The sequence below is a fragment of the Pezoporus flaviventris genome, unplaced genomic scaffold, assembly GCF_033815535.1.
Source record: "Pezoporus flaviventris isolate CSIRO_AGI_PZ_B2104156 unplaced genomic scaffold, CSIRO_AGI_Pfla_v1 ptg000045l, whole genome shotgun sequence".
Taxonomy (NCBI): Eukaryota; Metazoa; Chordata; class Aves; order Psittaciformes; family Psittacidae; genus Pezoporus; species Pezoporus flaviventris.
The window spans coordinates 8,177,317-8,195,717 of NW_026892593.1; the positions used below are offsets into that span (position 1 = coordinate 8,177,317).

Sequence of the window (18,401 nt, forward strand, 5' to 3'; positions counted from 1 at the left end):
ATGATCTAAAAGTCCTTTCCAACCCAAACCATTCAGTGATCCTCTGAAGAATTTGAAGTATATTAAACCTTTAGACTAGCTCGGTCTCAATTGTTGAAAATCACTCAAACCTGGGAAAAATGTGTGGCAGTGTCTATTAAAGCTCTAACGGGAGAAATTGCTGCCGTTCCATTGCAACCTTTGCTTATCCACGGAAAGAAGTTTATTTAAGAACTTTTCAAACGTTTGTGGTGGTGAGTAAACTTCACTGAGGCACCAGAAATGAGCAAAACCACTTTCCCAAGCCTGTCCTGTCTTCCGCCTCTCCGTGCCCTAGATCCGCTGTCATTGCCTGCGCCGTTCGTCCCCTGCCAAAAAGCCGCCTTCCCACTCACCCCCGTCTTCGCAGTCCCCCTCCCACTGCGGCACCGCAGCGCCAGTCTCATAGGACTGACTTTCTTCTGTTACTGACTCCAGAGTCCTCCAGCCAGAAAGGTCCCCCTCCGCCGGGCGCGACACCCCCTCGCAGCTCCCCCAGCGCTAGGAAAATGGCCAATAACCAAGGTAATCCGCCGGGCGCTTGCGATTAGCACCTCTCCTGGGTCAGCCGCTTGTACAGACTGCAGGCAAGATTAGCAAGAGGGTTAGCACAGAGTGGATGCCAGCTTTCGCTGCTGCTTGTTTCGTATGAAATGAAAGAGTCTATTAGACACTCTGGTCTCCTGGCACAGAAAGCGAAGCAAGCTGGTGAAACACCTGGAGTTATTCTTGGGCCTTGAGAGTGCCACACCGGGGAATAGAGTGTGTAACTCATTAATGTTAAAGCATTTCAGGAGCTGAACAGGTTTTAATTTGGTGTGTTACAACATAAGCTTTGTGGGAAAATTTTTGGAACGACTGATTTTGGCAGGAGTGAAAGATGCTGTATTGACACAGCAGGCCAACTGATTCTGTGTGAATTTCTCACCAGCATGAATGTATACAACAGAAGGACCTGGGGCTTTCCTTACCTGCCTGATAACTGATTTACCTATCTCAGCCCTCACCTGGAGTCACCATTTTGCACAGATACTTACCTAGATCTGGAACAGAAAATCACTATTCACAAGCTCTAGAAAAAAATATATATTAGGAAAATGTGGTATTTGGAACACCGCTGATTAAAATGCCATTTTCTTTTCACAGGCAGAAGCAAGAAGTAATGCTTCTGGTGAATATCTATTGCACAGCTGACAATCAATATCCATTTACACTTTTCCTCCTTTATCTTTCTTTTCCTATACTTAATGGTATTCAGTTGCATTCTTTTATGGCCAAGCTAGCTCTTGGTCACTCTTCAGGGTAAGATAATCTCCTTTCTGTTGCAGCCATACTGACATAAACAATATTCAGCTTTCTGAAACATGACAGCCAGAAAATGAGATCTCTCTTGTCACTGACTATGGCATTTAGTTGCAGATTTGGTTCAATAACTCTTGAAGATTTTCAATTCTAATGCAGGAGTATAATAATTGTTTGTTTTTCTTCCTCTTTATTCTCTCTAATCACTTTATTTCATAGTTGCAGAAGGACTGCTAAAGGACACACCTCTTGTCCTTGAATGGTTTATGTTATTAATATATACACACTGAAGGTCTGATTTGCAAGCTCTCTTCCTAGGATGTATGTGTGTATGCAGAAGCTCTTCACGTGTTCAGTAGAATGGCTGCCACTCTCATTGCTCCAAACAGAAAACTTACATTCACCTAATAGTTCTGTATTAAAACTGTCAATACATGCTCAATCATGTAAACAGCTTAGGTCTGTGAGGAATGTAAATCTTTTTTCCCATCTGGAAGTGTAACTTTACTGTTTTCCTTTGCCAAAATATTGGTACTAAAGGTGTGTAATCCCTCAAGATTTAACTTTTTCCTTGTTCCCATTACTACAAAGTGATACTGAAGTGTGGATGGGCTCCATTTTCACTTCTGCCTTACAAACTTGCCACACAAGAGCATCTTTGAAGCCTTTAAATGACCACCTCTTCTGTCACAACACCCACAGAAAAATTGCTTGTGATTATTTTTCATTGTGTAACTACTCAGTTCCATGAACATCTTTTGAGTATGCTAATCAACTTGTAAGACGAACATTATGCAGCTAATCCTAATTACTCTATGTTAGCTGCCTGCTTAAATTCTTTTAATCCTAACACAGATAATTTTATATTGGATTAGACAGTCACATTTTCCTCCTCATGACAGATCAACCATCAGACAAGGGAGTAATGCTTGCTAATGGTTTTGCAATCCAGATAGCCAGTGTTTCTTACTTTCCTCTCTTGTAGATAGCTTAGCAGTGAGTGTTCATGATTACTTTATCTGATTACTCTTCAATGTTTTGCATAATTGTGTAGATTCTTGTCTCTCTGCATCTATTACAGCTCCTAGTTTAATACTTGTAGTAGTCTAGGCTATAGACAGTCAACTGTATTCATATTGCATTAGTAAATGTACCGTAAGTCACCAGGCCACTGAGCAAGTCAGACTGTAATACTGGTGTGATTTATGTTGTAGGAGAACCGTGCCCAGAGAATGGCAGAAGCCCAGGCTCAGTGTCTACGCACCACAGTTCTCCAAGAAGTGACTACACTACTTATGCTAACAGTAATCATGCTGTCTCTAGTAGCAATGCTACACCGCCCGAGGGCTTCTCTTCTCACAGCCTGCAAACCAGTGATGTGGTGATCCACCGCAAGGAGAATGAAGGCTTTGGCTTTGTTATCATCAGTTCCCTGAACAGGCCTGAATCTGGGTCCACAATAAGTAAGTAAATCACATTTTTTAGTTTATATTTTTCCAAGTTTGCCCAGAATTAATCTGCTAATTAATTACTGCAGAGATTAAAACTGAAGAGACTCTTAAGGGTGTTTCCAGGATCATGGTCTGTTGTGCCTTGGACAAACCCAAAGGTTATTCTGGCCTCTGAGGCTCTGTGCTTCAGATACTTACTTGGTACATTATGACTGATCCATGAAGTAGATTTTCTGTGTTCCTATATCCCAAAAAGACACTGCAAGTAATCAATGGGGTTATGTGAAAAAATTATTCCCCACATGCAACTGAATTACACTTTTTCTTAATCTTTTTCTAAATCAAGATGAAGTTCAGGAAGTTGAAATAAAAGCTTAGATCACAGCAAGCCCCAGCACACCAGCTGTCCAGTTAGGGCATTGCAAAAGCAACTGGAAAACAGGAAAGCTGGTTAGACACAGTTGCAGATAGGTTGTTTTTTTAACTACCTGGTGTATAGATAGTGCAAAAGGTACAACTGAGTACAGAGAGTGGATGTATATAATGGCAGGATCTGCCCTTAATAATTACAGCTCACTTTCTGTCCAGAAAATAATATTTGCTGGGGCTCAACTTTATTGCTTTTATAGAGGCATCAGGAGTCTTTTGAGATGTCAAAGGTATACCTAAGGAGAGGTCAGGCAGATGTGATGTAGGACCTGCAGGAGTCTTAGGCCCTTCGGTAGTGGCCGCTGGAGGCACAGGGCTTCCTTTGTGTGTTTGAAATGGCATTTAACCAACTGAGAGCTGAGACCATTGAAAGGAGGAAGCATAAAAGGCTTTCTGCTGGGAGACATCCACATCTCCCACCAAATCCCTCTCAAACTGTGAATCCTAACTGAAAAATGCTAACTGCAGAAAAACCAAGACAAGTGAGAACATTTGCCATTTTGCAAGTTGCAGCTTAATGCAACATGTTTTGAAGGAGCTAGTCTTTGCCCAAAACTGTTTCCTGAAGAAATAATATCACAATTTCAACTTTTAGGGCCAAGCTTCACTCTTCTAAAGTCATAACAGAAATACAACTAAGCAAGTACTGAAAAGCCATATCTCACAACAGCAAACGATCTCAGAAAAGTTCTTTGTAGTATTTCATGATCATGCACTTATTCAAAGAGCTGCTTTTCCTATTACCTCAGCTGAATTTTAAAATTCCACGATTGCCAGAATTAATATTGTAACAAAACCATGGATAATTAGTCTCTTGGGACTCTGAGTTTTCACTTTATTGAATATAATAGCCAACTGGAGGTTCTCTGAAGAAGATCAGACAAGAAAAGAATATCCATAGAAGACCCTGAGATTCATACATATTCATCAGTTAAGTCAGCTGCAAATTTCTCAAGAAAATTATTTCACAGGTTCAGTTTGTGGTTTGGAGAGATGGAGAGGGAAAGGGGAGAGGAAGAGGAAGAGAAAATGCCCGAACAGAAATTCTGTGACTGGAGTATTCTGCTGAAGACAGCAGACCCAAGTTCAAGATCCTGCTTTGCTGCCTATCCTCTAACATGTTCCAGTGGTACTTTCCTTTCTCCCCAGGCAATTATATAGGTAGCCACAGTTGAACCTCAGCTGAACATCTCCAATAGTAAAGTGATATGACAGTCTGCTGTGGAAGTGACAAGTGAATTTATTCAAATAATAACTGCATTGAATTTCAGTGATCCAAAGAGCACCCAAATCCTAAGTTTAGAAGAACAGCAATGAACAAAAACATGACATTTGCTGTAGACAGTGACAGAAGAAAGAAGAAAATACCCTTTCTATGTGAATTCTGTTGCAAAACTGTAGTAGAAAAACTGAAAATTGCATAATCTGTCATCAGGAATAAAAACAGTCTAAAAATCATTGACTGTTTTTAGTTTAAGGAAGGTTAATTTTCTTTACTTGATTTTTATTTGGGTGAATTAATTTGGGCTGAATTAGTGGGAGCACAGCAAGTAGACTGAGGGGAAATTATTATCCCCCTTTACCCAGCACTCATTAGGACACATCTAGAATACAGCATTCAAGTTTTAGGCCTTTTGGTAGGAGACAGAACAGAAAAACAGGAGCAGCAGCCACTGAGACCTCCTGAGGTCTGTTCCAGCTTGAAATAACCTGAAATACTTTAATTAAAATACACAGGGACAGAAAGCATATTAACAGTAGGAAAGTATCAACCAGATATAGGAGGTATAATGTCCAATATATAGCTTATATCAATATTGAAATATACCTCTGCATGGCACCATGTCAAGCACCTTGTAGTCACTCACTTCATAGAAATAGTATGTTGATTTGGTAAAATGTTGTACTATAGTTCCAGTGTTTCTAGTTTCGAAATCAGTGATCTCGTTGCTAGCTGATATATCCCCACGTGGCACAGAATGTTACTGTGCAGACGTACCCTAATCATAAGCAGTTAAATGTTAATGTTGTAATTGCAAAGCAACTCTGAAGGAATCAAAATGGGTAAAAGAGGTCAGAAAAGGGAACCTCCTGTAGTGCCAGACGCTACTAGGAATAGCATAGCCTAAGAAGTTGTCTCACTGGGAGCATCCTCAGGGCAAAGTGAAAAAGAGTTCCTTTGATTTAAGAATGTTTATTTTGATAACTCTATTCCCTTCTCTACTTTCTTGTAAAACCAAAAGACTTGAGGACTTGGAAGTGTAATCATCACTTCTACTCAAGAAGGTAATTAATCATGCAATGAAAGTATTTTCCTTCTTCTTGAAATTACACTTATAAACTATGTTTTACAGTCCAGCAAATTACAGTAGCTCTTTCTGAGAGTGAGCCTTGTGTCACTAGCTGCTACCGCTTCAAGAACTGGTGAAACTGTAGACATTCCAATAGAGTTCCTACATCCAGGTTCATGGATTTGCTGCTTTGCAGGTGACCTGAAGCTCAAGGGTTTCCAAGGGGTTACAGAAAAGCTCACCCTCTGTTTTCCAAGTGAGTTAAAACTAGCTCTGTCTGTGAAACTGTAGGACCACCCCATGAACTCAAAGTAGCAGTGCTCCAAGTCTTATATCCCTTTCTCACATAGCCTTCATGCTCTCTGACCTGCAGAAGGGCTACAAAAGGCTCAAAAGCAACCAGAATTAAGGATGTCATTGTGTTCCAAGAAGCTTAAGGTCTTGGTCAACTTTTCTCTCTCTACACTTTGCAAGGAGTTTGTTGTTACTGTTGATTTACAGACTTTGCCTTGCGGGAATTTTCAAAATACAAAGTGCGTTTTTTTAACCCTTGATCCAGGCACAGAGAGGACAGGCTACAGCCATAATCAGGAATAGAATATGTTTTCACATGTTGTGATAGGCAGCACTGTAGTAGCTGTCATTTTAATAACCCACTGTTAAGTAGTTCAGAGCCAGCCTTTAGATGGGGATATACTTTTTACTTACTGGTACTTGCTTAAACATCCAGTTCTTGTGGCAAATTTCTTTTCCTGTGTTCTGTAACAGTAGAAAAGGCTCCCCTTTGTCAAAACATTGCTTGGGATTTTCTCTAATCCTGCACAGGGGATTATCTTGAACCAAACTACAGTTCTGCTGTGGGGAAGATCAGGAGTGGAAAATGAATGAAAAGGATTGAATGAAGGGATTTCATAGGGCAAAGCAGGGGCATAGACAAGGTCAGCCATGCTATCAAAGAAGATAAAGTGGATAAATAAAGAACTGTGCTTGAATGGTATAACCAGGAGCAAGCTGTTTTGGCCAGTGAAGAGCACAGAGGATCTTAGAGTACTAAGAGATTAAGAAAAGAAAATACACCTGCCCAGCCTCCTGACCTGTTCCTAGTGAAAGGATTAACTTCCACTGCTCCTAAAACATATCATCATGTTTTCCTCCAGGCCTCATCCCTAAATTAAAGGGTGCTTTGGCTTTTGTCCCCTCTCCAGACAAGCCACCTAAATTTGACTTTACTCTGTGCTTTCTTTTGCTATGCAGGCTACAAATAGTTTATCAGAATTTTGTCACCTCCAGTGGGATTTCTCTTGAGGACTCAGTGTCATGTTCCTACCAGAGTGCTTGGAAGCTGACTCTAGTCTTTCACTTTTAGTATGGGGTGAATCTGGACTGATGTAACCTCACAGCTCTGTGGAGAACTGCCTTTGCCCACCAAATTACGATCTTTTAGATGTCCTGATTCAGTTGTGGAGTTAAGTGGCTAGACTGAGCAAACTACAGCCTATCTATGAAATCCTGTCCTGAGGAATACCTTCATGCTTCCCCCCCTAAAAATACTTGCATGATGTGTGGTTGTATGAGGAAGGGCTCCTCCTGGGGCTGTCCTCTCCAAGTCCCCAACACATGAGGGTATGAAGATGCAGCAGTGCCTGTGGTGATGTCTCACAGATAGTGTTGTGCCATATTACAGCTAAAATAATGAAGTTGAATTAATTATTCTACCCTGTGAATTACATTTAGGATAATACTAAATAGTGTGTGTCCTCTGTGGTAAAACTCCATTTTTATGGAGATTTTTAGGGTGTCAAGACAAGTTCATTATCTGCGTCTCATGGAAAAACACTTGCACCCAGCTGGAAATAGCCAAAGGAGATTTCTAGATGAATTTGTCCCAGACCTTTATGGAGTACACTTGCCCCTGCCTACTTTATATCTTCCTGCTGCTTTTACTTTATGTGTTTGGAATGCAGCTTTCTCAAAGACAAGAATTTGTGATCCCCTATAAATGTCTTAACACCCTAATTTCTGTAGAAAGAAACCATGTGTTGTAAACAGATCTTGTTACTGGGAACTTCCAGTGAAATTGGAAAATTGGCAGTATTTCCATGAATTTTACTGTGGCTGGTACTGTCAGCACAGTTATAAGGTGCATTCTTGTTACGATCTTCCTCCTGCTTAGCAAAAGAGGAGGTGTAGATTTAATTTACCCCTACACTGCATATGCCAGTGACTGCTGGATATTCAAAACATGATAAAACGGACTGTAATGAAAGAAGATTCTCTCATTTCTTAAAAGATGCAGTCTTAAATAAAAATCATAACTCCAAGATAAGCTTCTGCTGACTGCAGAAAATAGCATTGTGAAGTAAGTCCCATTAAGCCCCAGAGTTTCTTTGAACTCCTTGCAGTTTAGAGATAAAAAACAGCTTATTGATCAATGATAACTGTAATTTGAGACAGTTATTTGTGCTGCAATTTTACTCGTGTTTCTTCCTGGGTAAGATGGTGCCTGGGGACACAATTTTCTGTGACCAATCTGCAAATGCTAAAGAAAACAGAGCTTTGGAAATTAGGATATATGTCTACCCCACCTTGGACACCTTTGGAATACAGCAGTGGAAACCCACCTGCATTGTGAGTTCCCTGTGGAAGGTGCTTGCAACCTGTGAGCAAAGAATTTAGTTTCTCATTACTGCTTAGCTTTTACATGCATGTTTGAGCTGTTGTTCTGCCTCTTCAGCTACAAAAACACACTTTCTAAGCTTGTTTAACTGGTAGTACCATTTGAGCTAAAAGAAACTGCTACATAATTTAGTTTTGCAAATCAATATATGAATTAATACTAGTGAAATAACCTAGAGAAGAGAAAGAAACTTTTAATATCACTGAAAATACATTGCTGCAATTTACCAGAGTGAAATACTCAATTAGCTATTCAAGAATAAAGCATGGAGGATCTTATCACTCCTCTCCCCAGGAGACTTGTCCTCGAGCCTGTTCCTGAGTAGATCACTTGGACCTAGTGGTGCTGCTCTTGTGTTTTCGAAGAACAAACTCTGCAAGTTTTCTTAGCACAAACCTGGGAAGGGCATCAAGGTTTTCCTAATGCTTCCACAGCGCTCATTTAGCTTTCATGAGAAGCCTGAGTAAAAATACCTAAGTTCCATTAATTTTATTTAGATCTTCAGATTGCTAAAATATGTGCACACCTATTTTCATATGCCTGTGCTATGCAAGCAAATATGCTGTGGTGCCAGCATGCAATGGGATATTTCAATTCATAGGTTCATTAACCTTAAAAGCAAAAGGGATTATTGTCATCTGCAATCATGCAGGATGACACAGATTTCTATTTTTCAAATGAGTGTCACATAAAATAGACCATCACTTTCAGGAAAATATTTTATCTTTATTCTAGTATTAGCCTTGATAGAAAGTCCACTGTACTTAAGCTCCCAAATTTTATATTATTCAGTAGCAATGAAATTACAGATGTTTACATTTAATATATTCGCCCAATTAAAATCTGATATGCTAGAGCCTGCTGGTTGAATGAAAACTCTTGCACCTTTTGAGAATTGAGGGTATAATACATATTCATATGATCAGCTGTATAACATTGAATAGGACAGCTGGCTGAGGAAGGTTCATTTGCTTAGTTTACTATCTATATCCATTAACATTAGAAAAGACTGAAAGAATTTATCTGCCATGGGGTCTAATAGATAGAGGTTTGATTTTTTTTCCCCTTAACTGATCATTTTTGACATTTAGCTACCATATAAGGGAAAAAAAAAGACCCAGGAAAATTGATTTCTCCCAAATACAGTCTCAACATTTATGTCTAAAAGGCCTGAATAGGTGTAAAAAAATTCTTGGTCTAAACCAGAAAATGATTATTTTTTTTAACATCTTAAAATCAGCTATTTCTAGCATATGGGTCTCCCAAGTGAGGAGAAATCATTTTTATTTCTCAAAAGAAAGAATCTGATAGATATATGCAGTTTTACAATTAAGGATGATAGATTTATACAGTGTTAGAAGCAGTATCTATATTCAGCAACTGCTCTGGCTTCATGTACAGCTGACCCAGGCATATGAACCCTCAGGTGAAAGACCACAGAATCCACTGTTTCTTTTCTATGACATGAAGGTCTGGGAAGGATCATGGAAAGCAAAAGTGGGTGATTTTATCAAACAATAATATTAACATAGAGAAAAACGTGCATTTGTAGTTATCAGTAAGTTTCTGGAAGCAGACTTCATTCACTTTCTAAAAGCAGAGATTTCTTTTGAATCATTTTGTCTCTTAATTTTTTAATTTAAGTTCTCTTTGGATAAGGAGTTTAGAGCTGATCATTGCACAATTAGCTGCCTTCTGGGAAAGCATCAGGTGCTCTGCATCAGTTTGTGGTCCTGATACAAATGCTGTAAATATCTGAGGGAGATTTAGGGGGAGAGGTTGGTGGCTTCAAATATTTTAGAAGCTTTGGTACTTTCAGGATTCAAATCTTCCTGAAGTCACGAGCTTATGAAAAAACACACTGCGGAAAAGTTAGATCCCATGAGATCCATTGTTACGAAATGCTTCTGTGCCCTTGCTGTTCTCTGCTAGATTTTTTTGGAGCTAGGATCATGACTTCTGCCTTGGAAGGATTTATGTTTTCTCAAGGTACATATGCATATACATCACCTGAGCATCACATTTTGGACGACTTGATGCGATTAGAGAATAAAAAAAAAAACATATATCTGGTTTGAAGGACAGTATGTTTTATATGCATATGAACTGTAGCTCACTGATTTCCCATATTGCCAATGGTTTAAAAAATCTCTATAAATCCCTGTTTACCTTAATATTTTTCCCTTTGTAGTCTCATCCATTGCCTAGTCTGGCAGAACTAAGGAAAATTCAAGCCTGCTAATATTAAATGCTGCTCAGGTAACTCGGTGTTCTGAAGTAAGTGGATCAAATTCTCTTCAGGGTCTAATCCAGGCACGTGCTGCCGCTGTTCAGAATGTACATATGTTTGGAGAACAGCTTGTGGTGAATTCTTAGAAGAGGTGTGAATAGATTAGCAAAAACTTTTAAGGACGAGTGGAATCATTTACCACCAGTCAAGTGATCTGGGACTTCCTTTAAAAGGCTACATTATGAAATGCTCTGCTTAGTTACAAATAAAGCACTGAAGATGTAAATTAAGGAAAAATGTGTTGCTTTAACGAAGCCCTAATTTAATGCCAAGCATGGGAGGTTTCATCACAAGGTATCTGTGATGCTGTGAGAGACCAAAGCAGCTCCATGCTGTCCCTGGCCATGACCAGTGGCAGAGGGACAGCACCTACAGCAGACAAGGACCTTTCGCAGGCATCTCCTCAGCTTTCACAGCAACTTTCTGATTTATTTATCTGTGAATCCACCCTGCGAATTTGTCTTAACCCTTGCCTTACCTTCTCTTTTCCAAGTTGCAGGCAGTGAATTCCTGGACTACTCCTCTGAGCAGAGGCTGTTTTCTGGCTCTGACTGCCGTGCTTTCTCTGAATCTTTGCTAATTCAGTGCTTTGATTTTGGATGAGGAAACTGGAACTACCAGCAATACTCAGACTTCAGGTGCACAGTAGTAACTGGCAATAGTTTACTTCATTTGCTAGTCTTTTTCTAGCTCTTAAATTTTTATTTACTGTTTTACTGAGTTTAGGTGTTTAAAGAAGTAGGCACACTTATTTCAAGATCTCTTGAGTGATAATAATTACTTTAGGGTTTATCTCTGCTTAAGCTTAGGAAGGGTTATTTTATTCCCCATGTGCATCATCTTGCATTTCTTTTCATGAGATCTTGTCTGCCACTTCATCAACCCACTCAGTACTGACAGTTTTACACCTCTTCCATGCCTGTTTTTAGATGTGACCATTCTGAATAATAAAAATTCTCCAATATGGAAATTCGCAATTCACTTCTACCGTTGTTCCTTAGCTTTCCCCTAATTTATCTCCTATGAGGGTAGCTCCTTCTTACCCCTCCACAGTATTTCACCACCAAAGGCTCATAAAAAATGAATTTTCTAACATGTTCCTATTTCCGTGAATAACCTGCATCAGACAATCTGCCCTGCTCAGAAGCATTCATGCTTATAAATAAATCCTCTCTTCCCAGTGCAGCAGCAGGGACTGTGGTGGCCAGGATATTGTAGCTTGGGAGAGACTTGCGGAGAGCAAGAAGGGACCTGAAACTCCTCAGCATATTACTCCAAGAGCAGGAGCTGGGAGATAAACCTCTCATATTACCTTGAAATGCACAGGAAAGAGCTTCTGCTGAATGACTGTGAGTTTCAGTAGTTCATTGGATTTGCCTATAAACCGCTGTTATAGCATACCAGTGGTCTCCTTTGCAGAATGTGATTGAGCTCAGGTTCCTTTTGCCAACCTTTCCACACCCCACTCTGCAGCAAGATCATATGACAGGACATTGTACCAATACAGCCTCAGAAGAGGAGCAATAAATCCTCAAAAACCAAAGAGCAGTAGAAAAGGTACCTTGACAGACACAAGCTTTGTTCATAAGGTCACCTACTTGATCCTTTCGTAGCATATCAGGACCAGGGGATACCTTTATGGTGAAGTTAAAGGCCATTAGGCTTAAGAGGAAGAAAAAAGGAGTACAGAATTCCTCCTCTTTCTCCCTTCCTTCCTTTTTCTCAATATTTGGAGAACTGGACTCTTGTGGCTTTCCCACCTCCAGCTTTGATTTCAGCAGACATCTCAAACATGCAGACATCTGCTCTATTCACTTGTCAGGTGCAAGAAGTCCAACAAAAATTGTTGTGGGAAATAAATAGGGTTTCCCACCCACCCGCCCCCCTCACTTCTGAAATAATGTCTCTACTTAATTATTTAGGCTAGCAAAACCATCTTCTTTAGGGTTAGAAATGGCAAACATGGGAATTTTAACCAGGGCATGATACTTCCCCTTCTTCCTTCCTACTAAATTTCTTGTTCTTTCATACCAGATGGTCTCATTTTCAGATCTCCACTGATGTGTAGTACAGGCATGGCAGATCTTTTATTACCTATACCAGAAAAAGGCACATTTTAGTCTTAGCTTGATGATGCTTCATGAATTGATTTGATGCAATAGGCTCTGAGTGAATGTAAACAGTCTCAACGTCAAGTTACTCTTCTACTTGTTTACTTCCTGATATTCATGCATGGCAGTTATACATCTGCATAGAGGGCAAAATCAACACAAGTTTTGTACAAAGTGTGGCCACTTGTATTTGGTATATTTTATAGAATGTTGGACATTGTGACATAAATTAGGTGCTTATTTCCTAAGCAGCAAGACATTCCTGAAGTACACTTCACTTCATGAAGTTATATGGACATGACACAGTTGTGTCATGTCCATATAACTAAAGCCATAATTTAATTTATACTCTTGCCTGAACTATAGTGGTAAGAAGGATGCAGTTTGATTATGCCGTGCATTTCACTTGTATTTTTAGTTCTCAGAAAATTAATTTTTAACACTATAAACAACACTTGCATCCATATTAGAAACAGAAGTCACTTTGAGGTATGTGTATTGTGGCTTTACATGAGATGTGCAATCTGTTTGTCACCATCACCTTCAGGGAATGTTTATGAGAGGGCTGAGAAATTTGTTCTGCAGTGATATATTCTGAACACATCTCCTGTTAGAGCTTTGTTTTATATGAGCATTGATAGCCTAGATATTTCCCCAAAAAAAATGTTTGCTTAATCTTTTCTTTCAACTTTTCCAAGTTGTCTTTAGCTATCAGAATTTTAAGGATATATTATTTTTCAAAAGAGGCACAGCTGGTTCTAAACACCAGTTGCAGCTAGATAGTGAGGCCAAGATGCTTTGTGCTAATTTTGCCAAAACTGAAGTGTGGAGTCAGTGAGGGATACTCAGACACCATTAGGATATTAATAGAATATATACTCAAATTTAATTGTGATAAGCATATTTAGTAGTATAGAGAGGAAGAAAATTAGCACAGTCTTTGGGGAACCTAGACAGAGAGAGGAGTCATCTACAGTATACATATTTAATTAAAAAACAGAGGAAAATAGGGAAGAAACATTGGGAGAAAGAGTAATATTTAGAAAATTAAATGGATAACAAAGGAAAAGAACCAGAGAATGGATAGAGCACACAGGGTGTGGAGAACCACAGAGAAGAGCAAAAGGAAAAGCAAAGTTGATGTGTAGTGTTTTGTTGTGGTTTAACCCCAGCTGTCAACTAAGTACCACACTGCCGCTTGCTCACTCCCTGCCTGCCAGGTGGGCTGGGGAAGAGAATTGGAAGAAGGTGAAACCTGGGTTGAGATAAGAACAGTTTAATAATTGGTATTAAGTAAAATACAATAAAGAGAGAAATAATAATAATAATCAGAAAAAGAGAGGAGAAACAAAATTCAGAAAACCCAAGCAATGCACAATACAGTTGCTCACCACCCAGTGACCAATACCCAGGCCAGCCCTAGAAGCAATCAGTCCCTTGCAGTTAACTCCCCCCATTTTATGTACTGGGCATGACGTGCTGTGGTATGGAATACCCCTTTGGCTAGTCTGGGTCAGGCATCCTGCCTCTGCCTCCTCCTGGCTTCTTGTGCCCATCCTCACTGGCAGAGCATGAGACACTGAGAAGTCCTTGATCAGGGTAAGCACTACTTAGCAACAACTAACCCACTGGTGTGTTAACAGCATTGTTCTCAGACTAAAGCCAAACCGCAGCACTGCACCAATTACTAGGAAGAAAATTAACTCCATCCCAGCTGAAACCAGGACATGTTTTGAGAAGAGGGATGGGGAGGTGTCTGTTTGATGTAGTAAATGTGTTTGTGCGCTCGTAATTAACTGTAAATTCATGCTGGCATGTATCTGATTAGAAAACTGCACATCTTAATAACTCTTCAGTATGATTTCTGTTAATTAATATATTTGAATGAAGGAGAACAATAGTGAAGCATGGGCATTTTCAGTAATAACATATATTTGTATATAAGTCATGTTTGTAGTTCTTCTATTGCAACATACAAATAAAGAAATTCTGTAAACTAAGAGGTGGAAGGCAATTTATGACTACTAATTATTGTGCAAATTTATCCCTTTCACTGTTTTAATGCCTTATTGTCTTCTTGATCTGTTTATTATCTTGTTACGTGCCAGGTTTGCAAAGTAGCTGAACCATAAACTGATTTTGGATGTCGTATGTGTATGCTGTGTATATACGCACATCTAAATTCTGAATTTTTAGTGAAATTCAAACTGTGTTAACGAAAGTGATATAAGAATTTATATTCTTACATGTTTATGCACAAGCTGGTTTTGAATTCAGAGAAAACTTTCTTCCGAATGAACTCATTTTCTTTTGCTTGTGAACATCGCCACTTCTGTCAGCATGTTAACTGTGACTATTGTTCCCTGTCTAGCTGTACCCCATAAAATAGGGCGGATAATTGATGGAAGTCCTGCAGATCGCTGTGCAAAACTTAAAGTTGGAGACCGGATCTTAGCTGTGAATGGACAGTCTATTATAAACATGCCTCATGCAGATATTGTGAAGCTAATTAAAGATGCAGGTCTCAGTGTAACTCTTCGCATCATTCCTCAGGAGGGTAAGTCAATGGCCCTTAAAAACAGGAAGAAAATTTTAAGTAGCCTCCAATTAGCTTAAATTATGTCACCGCTTGAAAGAACATCTTTTGTTTCACTTTTTGAGCTGTAATATACAGCACAGCAAAACTACATCCTTAGAACCAGCTGAAATAATATCTGGATTCTTGATAAGGTTTCTGGTTATGAAAAGGATATTTAAAGCAAACCTGGAGAAACCTGAGAGTCATGAGCACCGGAAAGTCAGTGTTAATGTCTTTTGGGAGAACTGTCTTCTACATGGAAAAGCAGCCTACAAGAGAGCCAGGGTTTGAGTTCATTCCCTTATATCCTGCTAGAAACCAAACAAAAGTTTGGCAAAGTGACTCAAGAATGGCTGTCACCAGGCACATTCAGCTACCTCTGACAAAAAGGGATGTGAAGGAAGGGTTCAGATTTCATAGCTTTATCACTATAAATGCACAAGCCAGGAAGGAACTGAACTCTAAATTATCTCATTTGTAGGGTGAGGGTAAGGGGATAGGCTCATTATTCTGGTCATTATTCCACAGCTAATCAGCGAACATCTTTTGATGTTGTTTTCATGGGGTTTGGGATAGATTTCAGGCCTTTATGTAGTTTATCAATGTTCTGTACTGATGTATTAATTGTACCATATTAATGAGACCATGGCTTTATAAATCAGCAACAAATACCAGTAGAGCTAGGAATGTGACACAGGAAATAAAGAAATTACTTAATGATCCAAGCTTCAGTTAGATGACCTTCACCTTCATAGGCCAAGGAAATAGTCTGACTATAGTCCATAGCCATGGACTGCAACTGGGGGAACTTAACTACTTCATTAAATAAATTCAGTGAAAGGAAAAACACAAACATACAAAAGTTCAGAATTCATACAGAAGAGCTGCTGTATTATCAGTGGAGGCCAGTTTTGCAAGCACGTACACACAAGTGTGATGCTGCATGCAGTCCATGCAACTTATTTAGGCCTCCCTGGTACCCAGATTAATTCATGATGCCAGATTGCTAATAGTTCAGTGTTAGAGGTGGATACATTAAATTAGAAAGAATGCAGAAGTATGTGGTGCTACAAAATGTTCTTGGGTGCTGGTGGTGAGGGATTATTTGTGCCCAAGTCATGGCTTCCCTATGTGATACTGGATACCTCATTTGCCTTCTGATATTAGCTTCCCAGCTTACAAAATTAGGAAAATATCTAATACCTCTCTAATGTGTTTTCAGGTGAAGAATGCCATATAAATGCAAAGCAGTTTTCAGAGCAGCTTATGATTTGACTAGTTCATCTATAGTTAGGAGAGTAATGTAGAAATGAGGGACAGCATTCACTATCTTCAGTTCTGAAACTGCAATACAAAAGAGACTCACAGATGCAAAATGGGCAATTAACGCCTTAAGCATAGTAATTACATAGACAAGCATTGCTTATGCCAGCATGAGGAGTGTTTTAAGCGCAAATATACCAGCTTTTTTGACAATTAAGCCTAAATTGAAAAGATTTTTAATAAAGTAGCTAAAATTTTTAAAATAAGTATAAGCATAAATTAAATAAGTGGAGAGTCATTAGAAATGTGCAGTCATTAACTCACATGGTAAAAAATGCAAAATAAAATAATTCAAAATTCAAACTACATTCAAATATAAAACAAGGCAATATCTGAATCATGCATAGCTATTGGTGTTGGGGATGCTCAGCCATCTCCATGTCCATTCTGGATGCTTTGCACCATGCCACACTGGCAAGTAGGAGCCAAAACTTATAATGAGCACTTTTGCTGTTGGTGATGCATGAGCAGTCACTTCTGAAGTGCTTTTCTGGGTGGAGACTCTCTCTTTTACGCTTATTTACAGGTAAATGATGAGCAACAGAGCTATGCCAATGTCTTGGGGGAAACAAATAATATTTGATATGAGCTCTGTGCCAAATGTGTCTTCCCCCAAGTGCAGCAGGAAGCTTGAAGGAAGATTGGCATCCTTTATTTGTAATAAGGCCACATTTCCTACCCCAACTTCTCTGTCTTTTTGAACTTTATGGTGTTTGGAAAGAAGGATTCTGTTTTTCTGTGAAACCATGGTCGTTTGGCACAATACAGTGAAATAAAACATTGTTTTGTCTGGTTAGCAAGAATTTATTGAGATTGGCTTTACTGTTCACAGGCCCCAAAGATATAAAAAATACAGGAAATTCTTCTTGAGCTCAAAGACAGCAGGAGTTAACACAAGCACACCAGTGGTTTATCTTTTGTGACAACCATGTCATCCCATAACAGTGATGAAAGAATAAAATCATTCATTGTCTCAAAATTAATAGTATTTCAGGTATCTAGGAGCTAAGCTAAGGCATAATTTCACCAAGCCCAAGTCCTGCCTGACCAACCAAGCAGCCTTCTAAAATGGAGTGACTACACCAGTGGACAAGGGAAGAGCTATGGGAGTTGTCTGTCTAGATTTCTGTAAGGCCTTTGACATGGTTCCCCACAACATATCTCTCTTTAAATTGGAAAGATGTGGATTTGATGGGTGGACTCTTTGATGGATGAGGAATTGGCTGGATTCTGGCATCTGGGGGGGAGTGGTGAATGGCTCAATGTCCAGGTAGAGATAAGTGACAAGTGGCATGCCTCAGGGGTCTGTACTGAGACCAGTACTGTTCAGTACCTTCATCAGTGACATAGTGGGATCAAGCGCACCCTCAGCAACTTTGCAGATGACACCAAGCTGAGTGGTGCAGTTGACAAGCCTTTTGGATAGGATGCCACCCGGAAGGAGATGAGCAAGCTCAAGAAGTGGGGCCATGCGAACCTCATGAGGTTCAAGAAGGCCAAGTGCGAGGTCCTGCTTATGTGTGGGGGCAATCCAGTAACAATACAGGCTGGGAGATGAAGGGATTCAGATCAACCCTACAGAGAAGGACTTGGAGGTGCTGGTGAATGAAAACCTGGACATCAGCTGGCAATGTGCACTTGCAGCCAAGAAAGCCAATTATGTACTGGGCTGTATCAAAAGGAGTGTGACCAGAAAGTCAGGGAAGGTGATCCTGCCCCTCTACTCTGCTCTGATGATACCCCACCTGCAGTACTGTGTTGTGCAGTTCTAGAAACTACAACACAAGAGGGATGTGGACCTGCTCAGACGAGTCCAAGAGCTCTGAGCAGCCTGGTCTAGTTGAAGATGTCCCTCTCATTGCAGGGGGATGGGACTAGATGACCTTTAAAGGTCCCTTCCGGCCCAAACAATTCTATGATTCTCTAATCAG

General features: G+C 39.7%; 1 protein-coding gene across 16 annotated transcripts in view; it reads left to right on the plus strand.

The window, feature by feature from the left end:
* MAGI2 (membrane associated guanylate kinase, WW and PDZ domain containing 2) overlaps positions 1-18,401 on the plus strand; it is a 738,716-nt gene that overhangs the window by 671,621 nt on the left and 48,694 nt on the right. For 11 of the 16 annotated variants that reach the window (XM_061467329.1, XM_061467328.1, XM_061467333.1 and 8 more), the window contains 3 exons: positions 457-543; positions 2,535-2,783; positions 14,941-15,126. In XM_061467329.1, the coding sequence (XP_061323313.1) occupies positions 457-543; positions 2,535-2,783; positions 14,941-15,126 (522 nt within the window). The remainder of the gene's footprint in view (positions 1-456; positions 544-2,534; positions 2,784-14,940; positions 15,127-18,401) is intronic. The other 5 variants (XM_061467330.1, XM_061467332.1, XM_061467323.1 and 2 more) reach the window with 1 other exon arrangement.